General features: G+C 42.6%; 1 protein-coding gene across 1 annotated transcript in view; it reads right to left on the bottom strand.

Moving 5' to 3' along the window:
* Nucleotides 1-19,958, bottom strand: part of LOC125123423 (aldehyde oxidase 4-like) — a 63,927-nt gene extending 43,969 nt beyond the window's left edge. Inside the window, exons 1-10 of the mRNA XM_047773183.1 lie at nucleotides 19,803-19,958; nucleotides 17,744-17,801; nucleotides 13,168-13,264; nucleotides 10,500-10,608; nucleotides 7,912-8,038; nucleotides 5,566-5,627; nucleotides 3,921-4,004; nucleotides 3,262-3,342; nucleotides 1,986-2,130; nucleotides 1,640-1,732 (exon numbers count right to left, since the gene is read on the bottom strand). Coding sequence (XP_047629139.1) covers nucleotides 1,640-1,732; nucleotides 1,986-2,130; nucleotides 3,262-3,342; nucleotides 3,921-4,004; nucleotides 5,566-5,627; nucleotides 7,912-8,038; nucleotides 10,500-10,608; nucleotides 13,168-13,264; nucleotides 17,744-17,801; nucleotides 19,803-19,856 — 910 coding nt within the window. The 5' untranslated portion in view covers nucleotides 19,857-19,958. The remainder of the gene's footprint in view (nucleotides 1-1,639; nucleotides 1,733-1,985; nucleotides 2,131-3,261; nucleotides 3,343-3,920; nucleotides 4,005-5,565; nucleotides 5,628-7,911; nucleotides 8,039-10,499; nucleotides 10,609-13,167; nucleotides 13,265-17,743; nucleotides 17,802-19,802) is intronic.
* Between the last annotated feature and the right edge of the window lie 208 nt (nucleotides 19,959-20,166).

The raw sequence follows: 20,166 nt of genomic DNA, 5'->3' as shown, positions 1-20,166 counted from the left end.
AACTTAGAAAGACAGTAACTAGAGATAAATATATTTCTGGATTTGCTTTATTCTCAAATATTAAGTACCAAAGTTTTTTTCTCAGTCATGTATATAGTCATATATGCCTTATATTTTAGGACATATCAACCACAGATATCTGAAATTCATTACATTGTTTATTCCCATTTTAGAGTTTTCCTGAATAAATTGATCAAATATGAAAATTTCAGCCAAGGTTCTGTAAGACTTTTAAAAAATCATTATGCCCAAGTGAGAGTTGACCAGCAAGTCTGCGTTAACCACTTTCCCTTCTCCACAGCCATCTCTTCCTACTGTTCCCTTATCAGAACAAGAACAGATACCTGTCTGTACTGTGGGTCAGTCTGATTTGCACGTGTTCTTACAAGGGAGTGCTTGGAGCGGTGATGTCATCAGATTCATGCATCCTCATTGGGGGCAATCCTGCCCCCAAGTGGGGGGGATCTTATTGTTTTAATGTATAAAGCCCTGCTACACATACAGTTACACTGTCTGCCTGTGCTGTTTAAATTTCGTGGAGGGATGATTAGGGATGCCTAGCTCTCCTTAGAGAGGCAACAATGAAAAGGTTGAGAAACATGGACCTAACTCTACAGACTCTAACTCGCCAGTACCTCCACCTCCTCCCCACTCTAACCAAGTACCCCATGCCTTCCTCCCAGCCCTCTCCCTATAGCCTGGTCTCCCCAGACTTCACTTCCTCCCGTAGGTCCACTGACATGGACTTCCTGATGGGTTAAAAAAAAGAAAAAAAAAAAAAGAATAGGTAGACTGGCTAAGATTGGCAGATGAGAGAGGAAAGCTGACAATTTTCCATTTGATTTCTGTTTAATTATGGAAGATTTACTCATATGTAGGATTTTTAGCTCCTATAATCTGTTATCCATTCACATGCTGAGTTTGGGGAGTGGGCAGGGGATCTGTTTCTCTGACAGCCTTATTTGGTGCATTATGAGGAAGGAAGACTTGACTAGGAGTAAGAAGACTTAGGATCTAGTCGTGATTTGACCATGTGTCAGCTGTGTGAAGCTGGGAAGTTACTTAAGCCCTTTGATTCTTTAGGAAAATGGAGATTCCAAGGCTACCTGCTGTGTCCACCTCCCAGGGTTGTCACGAGGATGAAAAGAAACAAGAGATGGGAAAGCACTTTGTAAACTATGAAAAGAGTATAAAAATAAATAAGGTTGCTGTTCACAGTTAAATTTTCAAGTCTTGTGGCCAAGACAGTTTTTCTTTTTGGTGAATGTATATGTGTATAGGATGAGCTTCAAGCAAATTTGTGAATCAGGAAGTAATAGCAGGGGAGAAACTTTCCTACTGGCCAGCCAGTGTCTTAAGTTTTCCTGTTCAGTCAATCTCTCCATACTTGGCTGAGGTATGTGCCATCTCCCACCATATAGCTCCTAGGACAACGTGGTACATCAGGACACAGCTGAGCGAATGAGTTTGAAAAAGCTCATGGAAGACACATAACAGATGCTCAATAAATATTTTTGAATGAATAAATGAGGTCAGATATTGTATGAAGTTCTCAAATTAGCCCAGTGCATGTAATTGATTATTAACAACTCACAAACAGCCAATGGTTACATCCTATTAGATCAAAAAAGGTACATACCGTCATCTGTGCTGTCCACAAAATAAAGGTCTGGAAGCCCAAGTGGAGATATAAAAACTGGATGGAATTTATTGCTGAATTTAACACTGGGTCCTTAAGGAGAAAAGCATTTAAAGCAAACAGGTAAGAAAGACAATGAACGCTAATATACATTGCTTGCTGATAATCCAGAATGAAATTTACAAGGCAAATGACTCATTCACAAGAGAAAACAACAAAGCATTCTAAAGGATCGTAGTACGTATCTATTAACAAAAGTGAATCACATTTATGAAGCGTTTGAAAAGAGATACAGATGTTTGGGTTATCTAACCTAGACTAAAAAACTTGCTTAAAAACCACTTACCCACTGTAGTGTTCCCCATGATGAGGGGGGCTTTGGGGAAGTTGGTTTTCAGCTCCAGAAGGTCATTCAAGGTCACAGGGGTGATCCAGGTGGTTCTTTCCCCTTGGAACACTAGCCTTCTTTTGTTTGGATCTTCTGCCATTCTCTGCAGGGAAGCAAAGCCAATAGGCTTTCAAGGAAGGCTGTTGAACTACGTGCTGTGAAAATATCCACTGCTCTAGGTATTCAAGTGGCCTGTTAATCATTTTAGCTTTTTGAGGCGACTTAATTTCTAAGAATCAGGAAAGGTTGGCCTTGTTTGAAACCACCTCGATTGGTAAGATCTGTGTGGGCAACTTTGAATAAACATCATAATAGGGGTCTGTCCACCAACAACTGCATATGGAGTAGAGCAAATTTTATATTTGTGAAGTGAGTGTGCTAAGAGGAGGCAGCATGATATAGTGATGGTGTCTTAGCCTGGAATTAAAGGGCTAGGCTTCTTGTTCTTGTTCTGCCCTGACAGTGACTCCGAGGGGCCTGTCCTTTGGAGATTAGACTTTTCTTTTCGGTAGGAGAGAAACTGGTTAGAGGCAAAATTATCCTTGGGGAAAAAAAAAAATCCCTTAAATCATTCACCAGGTAGAGTGTAAATGGCTATTTTTGCAACTTTACAAATAAAGACGTAGATATCTCTAAATTTATATCTATCTACATATCTTTATATAATCTTTAAGTACTAAGTGTGTCCAAGTTCTCACACTCTGAGGGGTGCAGAGGGACTGAGGTCTTCTGAGAAGCCAGCAGAATCGTGTCCCTCGTCGCACGCGCTCTCCAGGGAGTGGTCAGAGAATAGAAGGATGGGCACTCCACACTATTTGTACATTCTCTCTTTCTCCCCGCTGAGTTGAGATCTCAGAGGTCAATGGTAGGAATAATAAAATTCCATTATAGTATAAGTACCATCTGATTTTTACTGTACCAGTTTTACAGAATGCCTCTAACACATCTCACAGTTAGCTGTGTGACCTTGGTAACGTCACCCACACCCTCTGAGCTCAGGATAGTCAATGGCGAAGGTGGACCAAAACAACCTCTCTGCAGTCCTGGTGGCACCACTCTCCTAAGCTGTCTGTTTTGTGTTATTCACAGTGAAGCAGAGCACGTTTCTAATAATGGGTTTTTGTGTTGGACACACTTCCAACTTTTAATATCCCAAACTCCGCAGTCCTATAGTGTAATATAAAAAGGCTTATATCCCACCATGTTATGAGACAACAGAAGCAAAGTATCTTACTATCAGTTCAGGAGGGAATATAGGTTCCTGTGTTGGATCCAAGGGCTGGAATTCATCTTCATTGTACAGTTTGGTACATATCTCAACAAAACAAAACGAAAATTACAAATACAACTTGAGAGATGCTGAGAGACATCCAGGAATCTCCAAGTGTGAGACTTGAGAGACTCTGGCTTTCTGGATATTAAGTGGAGGTGCCAGAGCCACAGGGCGTGCCTGGTGGGATTCTTCCCACCCTCAGAGGACCCTTATGGTCTCCCTGGCAGATCTGCTGGGCTCCGGTTTCCTCTTTCGGTGTCAGGAATTGGGTTTTAAGCTTCTGTGCTGGGTCTCAGGTATCATTGCCAGATATTTACTTAGCATGAGCATGCAGATGCACCACTGCTTTCACCTCTGTGGTGCTTGTTAGGGGTGGGAGTGAAGGTAAACCATGACCCAGGCACAGAAAGTTACAATGCTTCTGAAGGAAAACAGCCTTCTGCGGTGATGCGACTGGCTTTGTGAAAATCATGGGCTTGCTAATTTTTGGAGCTGCCAAAGGCTTTTTAAGCGCTGAATTCACTTACTTTATACTTACTGAACATAATAGACAAATAAATTTGGATTGAGGTTGGTATTTTTCAGTTAATCCCAACTAAAATAGGATATCCGATACTTACCTCTTCCTGTTTATTTGAAAACGACCTCTCTTCTTGATCCATGCAACATTTTCCGGATCCTTTCATTTGACAAACAGCTGATTCCTTAAGAAGTAATGTAGTTTATAACAAATTCATTCATCAACCCTTTAAACACCTACCTGAGTACCTGGCAGTGCCCAGGCCTCACAGGAGCTATGGAGGAAGTATCAGAGCACATCCTTGCCCTCAAAGACTCTGTCACGGGCTGGGACAGAGGTCAGGCTATGCCATCACTAAAGGATTAGAGAAGACCCAGGGAGTGTGCACCCATGTTCCCGATAGGGTCTTGTAAAGGTGTCCCAAGTCTCTGGGGAAGGCAAAGGGGGCTGGAGGAGTGTAGGTCAGCCAGCTAAAGCTTCCTACTGGAAGTGAGGTAAATGGAGTATAGTGATTAAAACGCCAAGAAGACAGTTCTTCATCATACACGTGTAACTTTAATGAGGTCCTGGGAAGATAAACTGCCTTGAAGACGTCCAGCACACAAATATAAATAGATTGGAAACCTGAGTTTACTGAGATGTTATTGGAGCTATTCTCGAGGACTTAGACAACTCAAGTCCCAAAACATCTTACTTTGATTTTTAGGACATTTCAGGCAGACCCGAGGTACTGTTTTTGGCCTGAATTCACTGGTCAGTTCCTGCAACTCTCAGACTAATCCTTTCATCTTGTTTGCCCTTTTCATATGCAGAAAGAGCCTAACCGTCTGGTCTGCGGTGGTTTGGAGACCTCTAGGTTGGCTTTACAGATGGACTCAAAGAGATCTGGGCTCTAGTTTCTGCTTTAACACATATTAGCTGGGCTGAATTTGTTAAATTAGGAAAATAAACCCCACCCCAAATAGGTTTGTTAGATTTGAACATGTGACAGGTATGCACAGTAACTGACACATAGGAAGAGTTGCAGTAGTGGTGGCTGATAGATTTATTTGTAAGGTAGTTGTCCACAGAGTTAAGAAGGGATCTGGATTTTTTGTCAGTGCTGCATTCAATAAAGGGACTAACTACAAGTGACTGAATCTAGGGACTCAGAATGAATGTGACAACAATACCTATCTTGGCACAGATTTTGTCTCTAGGAAAACAGTAATAGGTTGAATCATGCTGTTTTGTGGGTCAACATGGTGGGTTATTGGCCATGCCTATGGTACAATATAAGCAGTGTGTCACCCAGGATTTAAAATTAACTAACCTGTAGTTTGAAAAGCTTTTTGAAATTTTTTCTCTGTGTCTTCCTTTCCCACTCATTCTCTTTAATACATGTTCCTCTAAAACTTATTTACATGGTAGAGAGGATATGCTGAGCTTGTAATATCTTGCTTTCCAATTATGTGGTTATTGTTTTTTAGTGTATATTTCATTTTCCTCAATAGACTTTGTATTTCTCGAAGTCATGGACCATATACTTTACTTCTTAAGATAGTGCCTAATTTAGGGCTATAAACAAGATAGATGCTAAAGCTCTCTTAAAAAAAAATACCAACAGTGGCATTTAACAACTTTCAGTGGTTAGAAAGGTCAACATGGGGTGATTTTAGAGATAATTGAATGCTATAGATAATTTTACGCAAGGGTTTATGAACATTGCTAAATCAACTGAAAAAATGTTTTTTATTATAACTTACCACACAGAAAGTTTTTCCACTTTCTACAATTGGTCGGTATCCAGTACAGCGGCACAAATTACCTGATTAAAAAGAAATTGGCTTTTTTAGGGTCACACGCATGGCTAGTTCCCAGGCTAGAGGTGGAATCGGAGCTACAGCAGCTGGCCTACACCCCAGCCACAACAACTCGGGATCTGAGCCGTGTCTGCGACCTACACCATGGCCACGGCAATGCCGGACTCTTAACCCGATGAGCGAGGCCAGGGATCGAACCCATATCTTCATGGATCCTAGTTGGATTCGTTTCTGTCGCACCACAATGGGAAGACCCAGAGAGTGTGTCTCCCAAGAAATCAATTTTTAAGGAATGATATAGGAATATATTGCATGTGTGTGCTTCTTTTCAGTGGACTAGCTAGATTAGTCATTAGATTCTTTTTTGCTTCCCAAACCATTAAAACGGCTCTTGGGGACAGAGATGTTCTTCAAAAATAGATCTCGTGATTATATTTTCTTCTTGAAATATCACAAGGATCTGTAAAAGTTTTCTCAATCCTGCCTTATTTCCCACCCATGCCTAACTCATGTAACCTGTCACCCCCCAAAACATCTCATATGTAGCCCTTTGTTAAGCTTTTCTCATGCAGTCTCTTCTGCCTCAACTGTCCTCCTGTGGAGAGTGTGTCCATTTGTGAGGGCCCCATCTCCCCTTCTCCATGGGGTCTGCTCTAACACCCCAGCCATAGCTGAACACTCGTCGTCTGCATCCTTCTGCAGGCCCGTTGCTGACTGTGTCAGAGTAAGTAATTTATGTATGTGCCTTATCTCCCTCATTGGCTCTTAAGCTCATGGAATAAGCAAGGACTGTCTTTGATGTCCATCTCTATAAACTGTCTGTGACTATTCAAAGAAACAAAAACATTAAGGCAAATCACAAGATTAATGATTTTCTTTCCTTTTTTTTTCTTTTTAGGCTGCACCCACAGTGTATGGAGGTTCCTAGGACAGGGGTTGAATCGGAGCCACAGCTAGCAGCCTACACCAAAGCCACAGCAACGCCAGATTCAAGCAAGCTGCATCTGCGACCTATACCACAGGTCATGGCAACACTGGATTCTTAACCCACTGAAGAAAGCCAGGGATCGAACCCAAAACCTATGGCTCCTAGTCAGATTCTCTTCCACTTCGCCACTATGGAAACTCCAGATTCTTACTTTTCGAAGCTCTAAAAATCTTATTAGCGTGGATGATTTTATTAAACAAAAGTATCTACAGTTCAGATCCATTCAGGTTTAGTTGAAATAATTATTATAATCATAGGCCAAAATTTTAGTAGTACTTAATCAGAAATTGAAAAATGTTGAGCGTAGTTGATGAGGGATGAGGGAAAATATTAGAGAATATTTATATTCCAGTTATCGTAAAATTTAAGTTGAATTTTTATTTTGTTTTAGTCTGTATCTCTTCATCATAAAACTGAATTTCTATGTAGGAAATTTTATTGAAGGAACAAAGAGCTTTCTTTTAATGTTTAGAGGTTTGCCTTCGCAGCTTTCTTTTAAGAACTGGTAACCAGTTACATTGAACCTAGGATGTTTGTTACAGAAAACTATATTTGTTAACTTTTTTTTTGGTAGTAAATTGTGTTTGTTCATTTAAATTTGATAGCTATTTTGTCATAGGAGGCTGAATTGCTCATGAAGCTTGTCTGTGATAACTAATTGGTGTCTACGGCCTCCTTGATTTTGTTTGTTTTGGCCACAGCCATGGCATGTGGAAGTTCCAGGGCGAGGGACTGAACCCACTCCACAGATGCTACCTGAGCCACAGCAGTGATAATATTGGATCCTTAACCTGCTGTTTCACCAAAGGAACTCCATGGCCTTCTTGATCTTACAATGAACCCAACCAGAACATAAAAAGGTAAAGTATCTATTTGTCCTCTTTGGAAAATTAATTTTAGTAAGTAGAGTTAATGAATGGTTCTAACAGATTAATTTTAAAATTAACAAAAATTCTTTCTCATGACCTAAACTTCCACATTTGGAAAATACCATATTAGAAGTATTGGAAACAGCCTATTTGAATGCCTTTGCAGAGTCACGACAGGCTCCATTAAGGGAGAAAGGTTTGTAATGAAACCGGTATGGCCCCAATTCTTGGCATTAAATGCTGGCAAAATGAGGCAGCACTTCCCAGAAAGGACCAGGGTCAAGGTGGGTACTAAAGAGGCCTAGATGTTGGCCAATGTCTGGAGCCCCAAAGCTGTGCCACAACCTCTCTCTGTGGGCCGGAGCCTCCTTCCTTCATGCCTCGGGCACTTTCCACCCAAGGTCCCGCCTGCTGAGGGTGGAGAAGGCTCACCTCCAAGAGATTCAGTTATCTGCTCAGGGGTGGGCTCCGGGTGGTTCCTCAGCAGCGTGTAGATGGACATCACCATCCCTGGGCTGCAGAAGCCACACTGCGTGCCGTGACACTTGGCAAGTCTCTCCTGGGAAAAATTGGCACATTATTTATACTTTAAACCAGCTGTTTCCCTACCTTGGACACCAGGAAGGAGCAAAGCTTATATATTCAGCTTTCCAGAGATAACCGTGGGGTAAATGTTGTCACTCTGGAAGAATAATACTTCTATTTTTTCAAATCATATGCTTCCTCCACCTCCCCCACTAGAAAAGCCTACTGGCAGGTTGTTAATTAAGCCATTTTACTTTCTAGCTTCCGGTACCTTTATCTGTGAAACAGGAAGTGTAGTCTAAAGAACAAGCAAAATGCTTTGGAGTCATGCTCATGTGAGTTTTGGTCTTTGCTGTACTTCATTAATTGTGTGACCTTGGATGATTTACTTGACTTTTCTTCATCTTTAAAATTAGAATAATAATGGTATCTATTGTAAAGAATGGTTGTGAGAATAAATGAGTGAGTATACACAATTGTCTCTGGCAAGTAAATTCCATCCCCTTTTTCATCTATACTGTAGAATTTTTGATTTATTAAATGATACAATCTATAACTGCTTTGAAAATTGCAAAGTGTAATTTAGCAGTGTTGTGCCACTTATTTATTTATTTATTTATTTTTTGTCTTTTTGCCTTTTCTAGGGCCGCTCCCGCGGCATATGGAGGTTCCCAGGCTAGGGGTCGAATCAGAGCTGTAGCCACCAGCCTACACCAGAGCCACAGCAACGTGGGATCCGAGCCGTGTCTACGACCTACACCACAGCTCACGGCAACGCTGGATCATTAACCCACTGAGCAAGGCCAGGGATCAAACTCGCAACCTCATGGTTCCTAGTCGGATTCGTTAACCACTGTGCCACGATGGGAACGCCACACTTATATATTTAATTTATGCACATTCACCTTTATGCCTTTAAACGCCATAAAATAATAAAAAGAGAAAGTGAGAAATAGAATGACAAGTGACAGTTTACTTTGTCCCTTCTATACAAAGACTCAACACATGAACAGATGGGAGTCTTGACTCTGTGGGACCCACTGTGTGTATCTGTCCCATGTGTCTCCCAGAGGACGCTTGACGCGCTGCCTGAGTGTGATTCAAATGCTTTTAAACAAACATTTTTCTAACAGTGTGATCCCTAAGATGAAAGCCAACCATTTCACCTATGGCTCAACTGAGAGGACAGGCATTATTCTAATGCAGAGGAGAATTTGGTTGTGTTGGATTCATTGCTAGAAGGCAAGCTGTTTCAGATGTGTCTATAGTCCTGGCTGTACGTGTGCTGGTAAATGTTTAACTGGATCTCTGGGAAGAAAGTCTACATTTGTAGCTTCTACTAATTTTAGTAGTATAAATATTTCCATGAAGACTGATATCAAGCTTCCAACGTGATGTCACTGAATGTGGATCTGGGAGGGAAGTGCGGGGCACCTTTCTGTGGTACTTCCACCACGTGGCTGCAAAAGATGTAAATGTCCCCAAGAGCATAGATACTGTAAAATGTAGGAAAATAATTAGGAGATGATAAATATTGCTATTTATTAACTTTGTTGTTCATATTATTTATTTACTTTTAAGTTTGTATAGTTTCATTTTTAATAATGGCTGTGCTTAAAGACCATCTCACAAAATGACTGACAATTTAACAATCGGCTCTTACACGTCAGTCCAAGCCTGCAAGGGTGCTCCTGAAAGTACTGATAATATATGAGAGAAAGAAATCTGATAAACTGCAGCATGAGGTTGCTTCCATAACTGTTAAGGTGATGAGCCAAGTGTGGGGTAAGACCTTAATAAGATCAAAAAGTCGTTAAGTTTATTATGGAAGGACGGGCACCATCACCATGAGCCTGTCAATGCAACACATCGTCAGAGGATGCTCTCCGCCTCCAAGTTCCAAACACGATCTTCCAAGAGAAAGAATTTCAAGAGAGATTATGACTGTTCATCATTTTCTTTCTACATCCTATTTTTAAAACTTAACTTCTGAAGAAACTCTTATTCTAGTATGTAAAAATAACATGGCAACTTCTTCAAAAAGTCCTCTAGGTTTTAGTAAATGCTTTGTCATTTTAGTTGTTTTATTGTAGCTTGGTGTTCAGCTACTCAGCAAACATTTGGGGAGTCTTTGGGTCGTACTTGTCCAAATAATTAGCCTCTTACGCATAGTTAAGTAATTTTGAAATGTGGTAGACAGCTAGGATCTTCTATAAACTTTGAGTTTCCTATCTCATTCTCTTACTAGACAGGACTCTCCTTGTTTTAGTTTAGGGCAAGGGTGGGGCTGGAAAGTTAAGGTATATTAAAATAAATGAAGGAATCTTGGTTTACACACCAATCTCTGAAAAGATCCCTAGCTGTGAAGCACCGAATCTCACAAAATGAGAATTTACAAGCACAAAGGATTACAAAGTTGGTGACCTGATTGGAGTACGTTAGGTTATGTGGGGTGCCTATCCCAACGCCTGGTCCCAATTGCATTGCACTCTTACCTGCACGGGATGAATCCTGGTTTTGATGCTTCCTACTCCTTCTACTGTGGTGACAGCAGCTCCATACAGAGAGCAGATGGGCACTAGACACGCTGTAACTGGATAATGGCTGTGATGGAATTATGTAAAGAGAATACATTGGAATTGCAGCAGGTGGGCAACATAATTCAGGGAGTGATTCCAGTCTAGGAAAAGTCATGAGACTGTATTTCTCTGAGAATACAGAGAGGTTTTACAGAGATATAAAACCGTAAATTTTTGGAAGTGTCCAAGAAAGGACTTAAATATTGGCTGGAGAAGAATGGACGAGAGAAATGGAAAAAAAGAACATGAGGTTTGTGTAGGACCTCCAAGAGACCCTCACTCTCCATTTATTTATTTTTTTTATTCCAGGGGAAGAAAGTCTGTTACCCATCATAAGATGATAGAGTGAGTTATGTAAACAACCATGAAATACCCCAGTGACTCTCAACTGAACAAAGTTTTTAAAAATACAAATACTCTGGTTGCATGCTGGTCCAATTGCATCAGAATCTCTGAGATGCAATCAATCCATCACTTTGCAAAGCTTCTCAGCTGATTGCAACATGTTGCCAAGTTTGGAAGCCACATATTTATGTCCTCATGTTGACCTTTTCTTGCACACTGGTGACTGTATTAATGACATGGCACATGTGGTTAGCACCAGATTCTCTTCTGACTGTGGAAATGGAGTTCATTAGTCCAATTTACTTTCCTTATTCGTACTCGGGTGAAGTCCTATTCTTTTTGTGGCATGGGAAATTGTCCTTCCTTCTGGAGCTGCTTCCTTTATTCTCCTACCCAAGATGAGAGTGTGAATGTTATTCATCAGAAGAAAAGACGGTGCTGCTCTTGCCTCCACCAGCCCTCTGATCATCAGAGATGCTTGGAACCACCTGGCTGACTAGCTAGGGGCCCTGGAAGAGTGCTTGGTGTACAGAGCAAGAGTGAACCAGAGTTCATTGTGCAATAGATACATTTTGTATTTTCTGTCCTTCAAGCCCCCCACCCCTGCCCCAATTAAATTTACTTTCCCTAATGTCCTCTCTCTCTCCCACTCCCTTTTCTCTCAACTCTGCCAGTGTTCATTGCTCTCCAGTCTTACTCTTATGCCTCATGCAGGAAATAGGGGCAGGAGCTCCCTTCACTGCCCAGCACCCTGCCCCCACAGCTTCTTCAGAACTGCAGTCAGCCTCACCCGCACTCCAGAGGGTGAGGAATCCCTCTATCTCCTCCCCTGGGCTCTGGATCCCACCCACTCTTGTCTCCCCATGGACTTGCTCCATTATCAATTGCCCTTCTAAACTCTTCCTTTCTGGGGTCTCATGCCCCTAAATTCCCTTGAACTAGAAGTAAATTCAAGTGTTTACTCTGCTGAAAAAAACCCAAAAAATCCTCATGTCAATGTCTCTCTTCAGCTCCCGGCCCATCTTTCTTCCTTTCTTAGTCAAGCTGCTTTAAGAGCTGTCCATGATGTCCTGGCCCCCAGTCATTCCTGTGCCATCTGTACCTCGCCTTCCACCCCACCTCTCTGCTGACATTGCTCTGGGAGCAATCTAATGGCAATTGGGCCACTCCATGGTGTTTCATACCATGTACTTCTACCATCTTGGAACTCCTCTAGATGCTCTTCCTTCAATTCTGTTTGTGCCCTCTTGGTCTCCTTTGTGGCGGTGTCTTTGTCCATTTCCCTGTCTCCCATTGTACAGTGTCCTGCACTTATAAGCTCTCCTGTGTTCCTGCTACATTCCAGATGACCAGTGCTAAAAACCTGCCTTCACCACCAACTGGCCCCCATGACCTTGACAAGTTATTTAACTTTCTTTGTCTCTGTTTCCTCTTTTTTCACTATGAGTGATAGCCAAGCCTCTCTTAAAGTTGTTTTGGGGACTGAATATAATCACATATGTAAGCTACTTTGAACAGTGCCTAGCAGTCAATAAATGCTATTTTTATATTATCATTTTTAGCATTTATGTTGATAACTTCTGAGACCACTTCTGTAACATATCTGTCTCTGTAGATACCTGAGGACAATCCTCTTAGATGTCCCATAACTACTGCAATGCAATGTGTCCAAGGCCAAACTTAACACTTTTCCTCCTCTGTTTCTCCTCTTCCTTGTTTGTGATCAGCATCACCCAGGGACCTAAGACAAAAACTTGGGAGTCATGCTAGACAACTCCTTCCTCACCACATTCAGTCAGTGAGCAAATTTACATTTTAGGTCAAGGTGGTGCTGGCTTGGTCATGTACCTTGAGTTGAGGTCTCATTCAGTCGTTCCAGGGGACTAACTCTCCTTGTGTAGGTGACCTAAATTTTCTACCAGGACAGTGCATCACTTGTGTTTAAGCCATTCTTGCTGACACCACTTTGAAATCCCCTGTTCATAAGTAAAGGAAGTATTTGTACAGTAATAGAGAGTGTGACTCGGAGATACTAGCATGCAGGACAGATATATTCTGATGGGAAGAAAGCCCATGGGAAAGATTTGGAGCTCAGGACGTTGCAGGAGAGCAGGCCTGGAGGTGGTGTGAGTGCAATGGACATCAGGGGAAAGGAGGAGGGACATAGAGATAGGAAGTGGAAGTACTGCATCCTTCCCAGAAGTGCCCAGAGCAGGGCCCAGGTCAACACAAAGGATACTGGATCTTCTTGGTCTTGGGATTGTATCTTGACACCATGACAGTGCAGGCACCGCAGCCTCCTCCTCCACAGCCATATTTTGTGCCCGTGAGGTGGACTGGAGAGAAGGGAGTCAAGGAAAAGAGGGACCTAGGCTACTCTGCTTTCCATGCTTTTCTTCCTCGGATACTGATGACAAGTACCTCGTTTTCTTGAGTCTCCTACCAAGGTTTCCTGCTTAAGAGTTGTTCCACTTTTTTGCATATAAATTAATTGATGAAAAGTGAGAAGAAATCCCTACAGACCCACACCACACTGCCTTATCTGAAAACCCAGATGCACTTCTGAATGCAAAATTTTTCTGGGTTTTAGAAAGAATAGTACAATAGCACGCCAGGTGGGGCTAGAGCAGCACCTTGCAATCAAACACTAATGCTTAGGCAGTGAGTCAAATGGATATGCACGCTGAGGGGACTAGGTAGATGAGGATCTGCAGCCAAATGAGTATGAAAAAGCCTGCACTGCAGAATTCAGGGTTGTGGGCAATGGAAATCTTCACTCACTGCGGAGGTGCTGGAAGTTGGTTCCTGTGCAAAACTTAGAAAACTGCTCCCGCCACAGGGAATTGTAACTTTCCCTGGCTCAGCAATATAATACTTCTACTTTCTTATGGAATTAGAGCATATTAATGAATAACCTTAGCTACTGAACCAGTAATGTCAACAACCACTGTGTACCTTTTCCCTGTAATACCTTTGCATATTTTCACAAATAAAGAAAAAACAATATATGTAAATCCTCTACTTCTATTTGAATCTGGAATTTGCTTGAGGCCCTTTTCTGGGTGAGGTTTAAAAAGGATTTCAAGGGTGCCGACTATAATTGGCTTGGGTAGAGATTAAGACTAGTTCATCTTGGAACTGGCTGCCCACGAAGAGGCTATACTGAATCAGGACACCCTGGAGGAAAGAGCTGAGTATCTCTGCAGAGGTCCAGAAAGAGCACGCCCTCTAAAAGCTCTGTTCTTTTGTCCCCAGTCTGAGGTTTCTGTCTTCAGGCAGAATCGGGTGGGTGATACCTTAGTGAGAGGGCACCACTGACTGGAACAGAAAGCAGAGAAGCTCTTTCTCTGCCTTGGGTTCCCTATATTTCCAACCAAAGGAATCTAGGAGCTGTCTGGCTCAAAGATGGAGGCAAATGTTCACTTTTTATTCTATTGGACCCCTAAAACAGCTCTGTGATAGGCATTTAAACATTGCCTTGAGTGAACAAGGAAAAGTCAATTTCAACCAGCTGTTTGGCCCTCTGGTCACCATACAACTAGTTTGATGCCTCCTTCCCTCCTGCTTCCGCCCCGCACCCCCTCCCCAGTGCCTAACTCAAGCAGTTTCTTTCATATGCATCCTAAAGCTCATCATTAGGTAGGGGTGCCATATAAAACACAGGACACCCAGTCAGATGTGAATTTCAGATAAAAAAAATTTTAGAATTACATTTTGGTGTAAGTATGTCCTATGTATTCAAATTCAAATTTACCTGGGTGTACCGTAATTTTATATGCTAAAGCTGGCAATACTACTTGGGTTAAATACAAACAATAGTAGGTCAGAATTTAATTTCTTGGTCCTTTAAGAGTTTTCTCCGTGCCCCCAAGATACACAGCTCTATAGCATATCCAGAAGTTACTCTGAGACTACATGCTGGTGGCCAGTATGTACATTTGACTCTGGAGTTTCCATTGGCTTCTGGTCCTTTATCAGTGAGTTACAGGCAGGGAATGTGACATCAAGATCAAACTTGATTCTTTGCCTCAAGGATCTCATTCCTCCTTCATTTCTGCTACATCATCCCACCCCAGTCCTCAACTCTTCACATCCATCAGAATAAACTGCTTTTGGTTCCTCAAAAGCAATATATTCTCTTGTCTTTGCACTGGCCCCATCCCTCTTGTGCTGCTAACAAGAATACCCTCGGCCCCAAGCCTCCCCTTTGCCCAGCAACTCCTGCATAACCTTCTCCCTTCCTGGTCTCCCCAAGCCTGGTAGGAGTGTCCTGTCTAGGTCCCCACAGCACGGCACTCATCGCTCTTGCTGTCTGCCTCATCACTAGACCGAGGCTGTATCTTCTAGCTGATTTCTAAACATCCGGTGCTTGGTAAAGTTTGTTAAATGAATGAAGAATTGTTTTCAGAACTGCAAGAGGCATTAGGGTTTCAGTGGTGGGTATGAGAAAGGTGTGGGAAACTAAGGACAAATAGTGACACTCTGAGGCATCCCATTTCCCCTGTTTTATCCTAGAACCAGAATCTCATGGAGATTAAGCAACTGTCTAATGACACACCTTCTCTGACCCAAGTAGCTGGGAGCCTTTCACTCTTTGTGGTGCGAAATCTTGTTATCTGGTTCTGCAGATCAGAGTGCTTACAGCAGGCCAGGAGGTGTCATGTGGAGGGCAAGGCGACAGGGGATCCTGCCCAGCAGGTCTGGGCTGGGTAGCTGGCTGGGTGCGTGATTCAGTGGGAGGCTCTGACCTTGGGTAGGGAAAGAGTGGGATGGGGGAAGGGAGATGGAGATGCCTACAGAAAAAGTTTGCGCTTTTTTTTTTGACTGGGTCCTATTCTAGAAATGATACATACCTAAGCCAGGCTCTATGTCAGCAGCAAAGTGGGGTTTCGTGGCAGCCCGAAGTTTTTATTATATTGGAGTCCTGCCTTAAGGAAAAATTATAAAATTATGAATACAACTTAGGCAGAGGGCTTTGGAAGGGACCATGAGAGTCCCGTGAAAAGTGAGGTAGGCCAGTGCTGGTGTACACCTGTGAGGTGCTCTCTGGCAGAAAATCTGTGGTTATTCATAAACATGCATGATAATCACCCAGCTGAGGACCAAATTAAAGATAAAGTCCTTGGCCCCATCCCAGAACTGTTGACCTCTCTAGTCAGAAGTTGGGGCCTAGAAGTCTTAGGCGAGTCTCATTTCCTCAGAGGACTTATTATGACACTAGGCACCAGAACGGAATGAAGAGAGGCGGACACTGGGAAGATGGGGAAAGGGAGAGCCCCAGGGGTGATTCTGCCCAGGGCTGCCTCTGGGGAGTCCATGAATTTCTAGCTAGTTCCTAAAACAGAATTCTTCATTTTTGGATGTCTAGAGAAAGCATGGTAAAGTGCGTAGTGGGTTTAGAAGTGTAATAAAAGGGAAGTGATAGTGTGTGCTGACTAACAGGGAGATTTTGAAGTTGGGTAAACGGAAGATTGTGAAGCCAGTGAGGGAGGAGTTGGTCTTTTTTTGTTTGTTTGTTTGTTTTGTTTCAACTATAAGCCCCATTCCTGGAGTTGTGAGTGGAATAGGGACACTGGGGAACAATACTGGCTTGACTGATAAAATAAAGGGGCAGCAAACCAGACTGAAAGGTTAAATAGTGAGAGATGAAGTCTGGAGAGAAAATGAGGCATCTGGTACACATAATTTATTAGAAAAGCTTGACAAAGAGGAAAAGGGGAGAAAGGAAGTAGTGTGTATCCTGTGCTACCTTTTTATAGGTGCACCCAAACCCAGGAATTCCTCTTTTTTTTTTTTTTTGCTTTTAGGGTCACACCTGTGGCACATGTAAGTTCCCAGGGTAGGGTTCGAATTGGAGCTACAGCTGTTGGCCTATGCCACAGCCACATCAAAGTAGGATCCAAGCCACATCTGTGACCTAGACCACAGCTCACGGCAATCCCACCGATCCTTGACCCACTGATCAAGGCCAGGGGTTGAACCCGCATCCTCACTGATACTAGTCGGATTCATTCCTGTATGCCACAACGAGAACTCTAGAAATTCTTTTTTTTTTTTTTTGTCTTTTTGCTATTTCTTGGGCTGCTCCCTCGGCATATGGAGCTTCCCAGGCTAGGGGTCTAATCGGAGCTGTAGCCACCGGCCTACGCCAGAGCCACAGCAACGCGGGATCCGAGCCGCGTCTGCAACCTACACCACAGTTCACGGCAACGCCGGATCCTTAACCCACTGAGCAAGGCCAGGGATCGAACCCGCAACCTCATAGTTCCTAGTCGGATTCGTTAACCACTGCGCCATGACGGGAACTCCTAGAAATTCTTTTTGAATGTTTACTGAAGCTTCAGGAGGAGTGAGCAGTGCAAAGAGAGAGCTGGGACTGCATTAGCTACACGTAGGGATTTTGAAATATGTTTCTAAAACCTTGTTTTTTCCAGTTAGGATTATGAAAAGGTATGAGTGATGAGTCAATGAAATGCCAGTGACATGCACCCCTGAGCGATTGGCTGGACACGTTTACATTCTCAGCCCTGAATATAAAGCCATCATCAGGGTGACCATGGGGCTCAAAAGTCATAAACGCTATCATGCTCATGGTTGACTGGATGATTATTTTAGTTTTGCTCAGGTGAAAAATACAACAAACAAAGCACAAATCTATCAGTTTTAGATGAATTCGCTGAACTCCAACTAGACACTACAAACTGAACACAGGGATATTTACCTAGAGCAAATACAGAGCGGCTACTTCAGAAGTCTTGGCATGTTCACTTTTCAACCACCCCATGCAGCTGGACTACAGTGAAATATAAGGATACGGACTTTCCTCAAGTAGAAGAGTAGATTTACTTCAGGATCAGCATTCTTTTCTATGACCTATTATTGTGAAATAAGAAGAGATTTTAGGAAGATAACACCAACATGTTCTAGCAACTGCATCCATTGTTTTAGGGGCATGCTTTTGATAGGTAGGGCTTCACAAGAAACACCAACCAAGAAAACCTTTCTTAACACTTGGAAGCAGAATTTTGGAGAAATAATGAAGCATTTCAATGTCTCTGCATTTTCTACTATACGTGATAAATATAAATTTTGGATTACTTTTTCTTTAGAGTTACCTGGAAAGGACCCAGATGGGAAAAGAGATACCTAAATTCCAAAACGGACTCAGGAGAAGTCATAGCCACATAAGGTCATAAAAAAGAAGCCAGAGAAGATTCCCAAAGGGAGTCGTAAGGGAGTATGTTCTGAGGGAGCCCCTCTTGTCCCCATCCCCTCCCCTCTCCCAGAGAAATGGAAGGAACACTGAAAGGGAACATGAATCTCCCTCTACCCCTCCTGTCTGCTCCAGGCTGAGACTCCCAGTAGATCAAAGCTGGTACTGAGATGAAAGCTATCTGCCTTCCCTGGCTCAGGCAGCTCCTCAGCTGGGTACAGTCAGATAAGATGAGAGAGGAGAATTGGAGAGAAACTTATTCAGAAGGATAGTAACACTGACCCCAGAAAAAGAGGACATCATTCCACTAACAGTGTTTTTTATCACCCCACAAAAAGCAACAAATTGTAATAGTATTCAGAACTGCCTGCTATTCTCTTTTTCTTTTTTTTATCACTCAATGAATTTATTACATTTATAATTGTACAATGATCATCACAATCCAATTTTGTAGGATTTCCATCCCACACCCCCAATGCATCCCCCCACCCCCAACTGCCTCCTATTTTCAAATCTCCTTCCGAGTCCTCCGAAGATTCCCTTAGCCAGAGGTGGGCTCAGCACCACTTCACCTGGAAACTTAAAAGTGTGGACGGGGCTAAGTAGAGTGGCATTGCCAAAGCAAAGCGTTAGAGTTGGATTTGCTTTAACATCCTAACTGTGTGGCTATGGAAATTAATAATAATAATAACAGTTTTTTCTTTTTAGGGCTGCACCCTCAGCATGTGGAACTTTCCGGACTAGGAGTAGAATCATAGCTATAGCTTCCAGCCTATGCCACAGCCACAGCAATGCTAGATCCGAGCTGCGTCTGTGACCTACACTACAGCTCACAGCAACGCTGGATCCTTAACCCACTGAGCTAGGTTAGGGATTGAACCCACATCTTCATGGACTAGTCAGATTCTTAACACTCTGAGCCACAATGGGAACTCCTGGCTGTGGAAATTATATTCAAAGGTGGGAATAAGATGAGGGGGTAAGGAGTGATGGCCTGCAAGCTAAGGCTACTATACTTTGCTCCTCTCCCCTACATCGAGGGGATACAGCCTGATGACTATTCTGTGCTATAAAGACACCAATAAACGTGGGTATACATTCCAGGTAAATGTTCCCCAACCACTCTGGCTGATTGATCAGTAGTGCACTTGATTTAATGCTGGCCCTTCAATTGTGACATTGCTCCAGACCCCAAATAGCAGGCAGAGGATGCTATAGCCTCTAGGTTAACAGATCAGCCTGTGAGTATGTATCATGGCAAAATAAAATCATTCTTTGTCATTATCCTCCTCAATGTCATGTGTGCCTTCTGATAAAATAGCATTAGTGATCTCAAGTAAAGCTAATATTCAAATAAAGGGGGGATGACAGTTTTTCATACCTGTGTCAGAATTCACTGTTTTTGTAATATAACAAAAAAAAAGGAGAGTTCTTTACTGATTCCAAAAGGAAAGAGCAAGAAAAGACACTCCCGCCGTGCTTTAATAATTTTGCAGCAAACCCTGAGCTAAGGACCCATGTTCACGTTCATACCACTATACACGACTTGAAAAAGACAGAAAAGAGAGAGGTTAAAGAAATAAGGCATCTGGTGAAAAAAAATCAGCTTGCTGTTTATCCCTGATATACAAACATTCTTATTAATCATATTATAAACTTACCTTTCTTCCATTCACAAAAAAAATCAACTCATCAGAATTGGAAAAAGAAGGCATAATGCAGGAAAAAAATGCTTCTACCAGGATAGAGGGTTATTCAGAAGAGCAGATATGTTAGAGCAAAAACCTGGATACTTAGTAGCCTTGGGGAAGCCCGAGCTGCCAAAGCAGGCAGACACGAGGTGATTTATAGCCACCCTGGCAGACGTGGAGCACCAACCGGGGCTCCCCACCCACTGCTCACAGTGGCTCTTGGCAGCGCCCTGTCTCCTCCTTTTCCACCAGTCAGTCAAGTCAGAGATTTCATCTGTCCCCTTCCAAGCTGAAGACTGTTTCCCTGGAGGAAGGTGTTTAACATCAGGAACAA

The sequence above is a fragment of the Phacochoerus africanus genome, chromosome 3, assembly GCF_016906955.1.
Source record: "Phacochoerus africanus isolate WHEZ1 chromosome 3, ROS_Pafr_v1, whole genome shotgun sequence".
NCBI classification, from domain to species: domain Eukaryota; kingdom Metazoa; phylum Chordata; class Mammalia; order Artiodactyla; family Suidae; genus Phacochoerus; species Phacochoerus africanus.
Note: the sequence above shows the minus strand (reverse complement) of the source record. Positions and strands in the feature narration are given on the sequence as shown.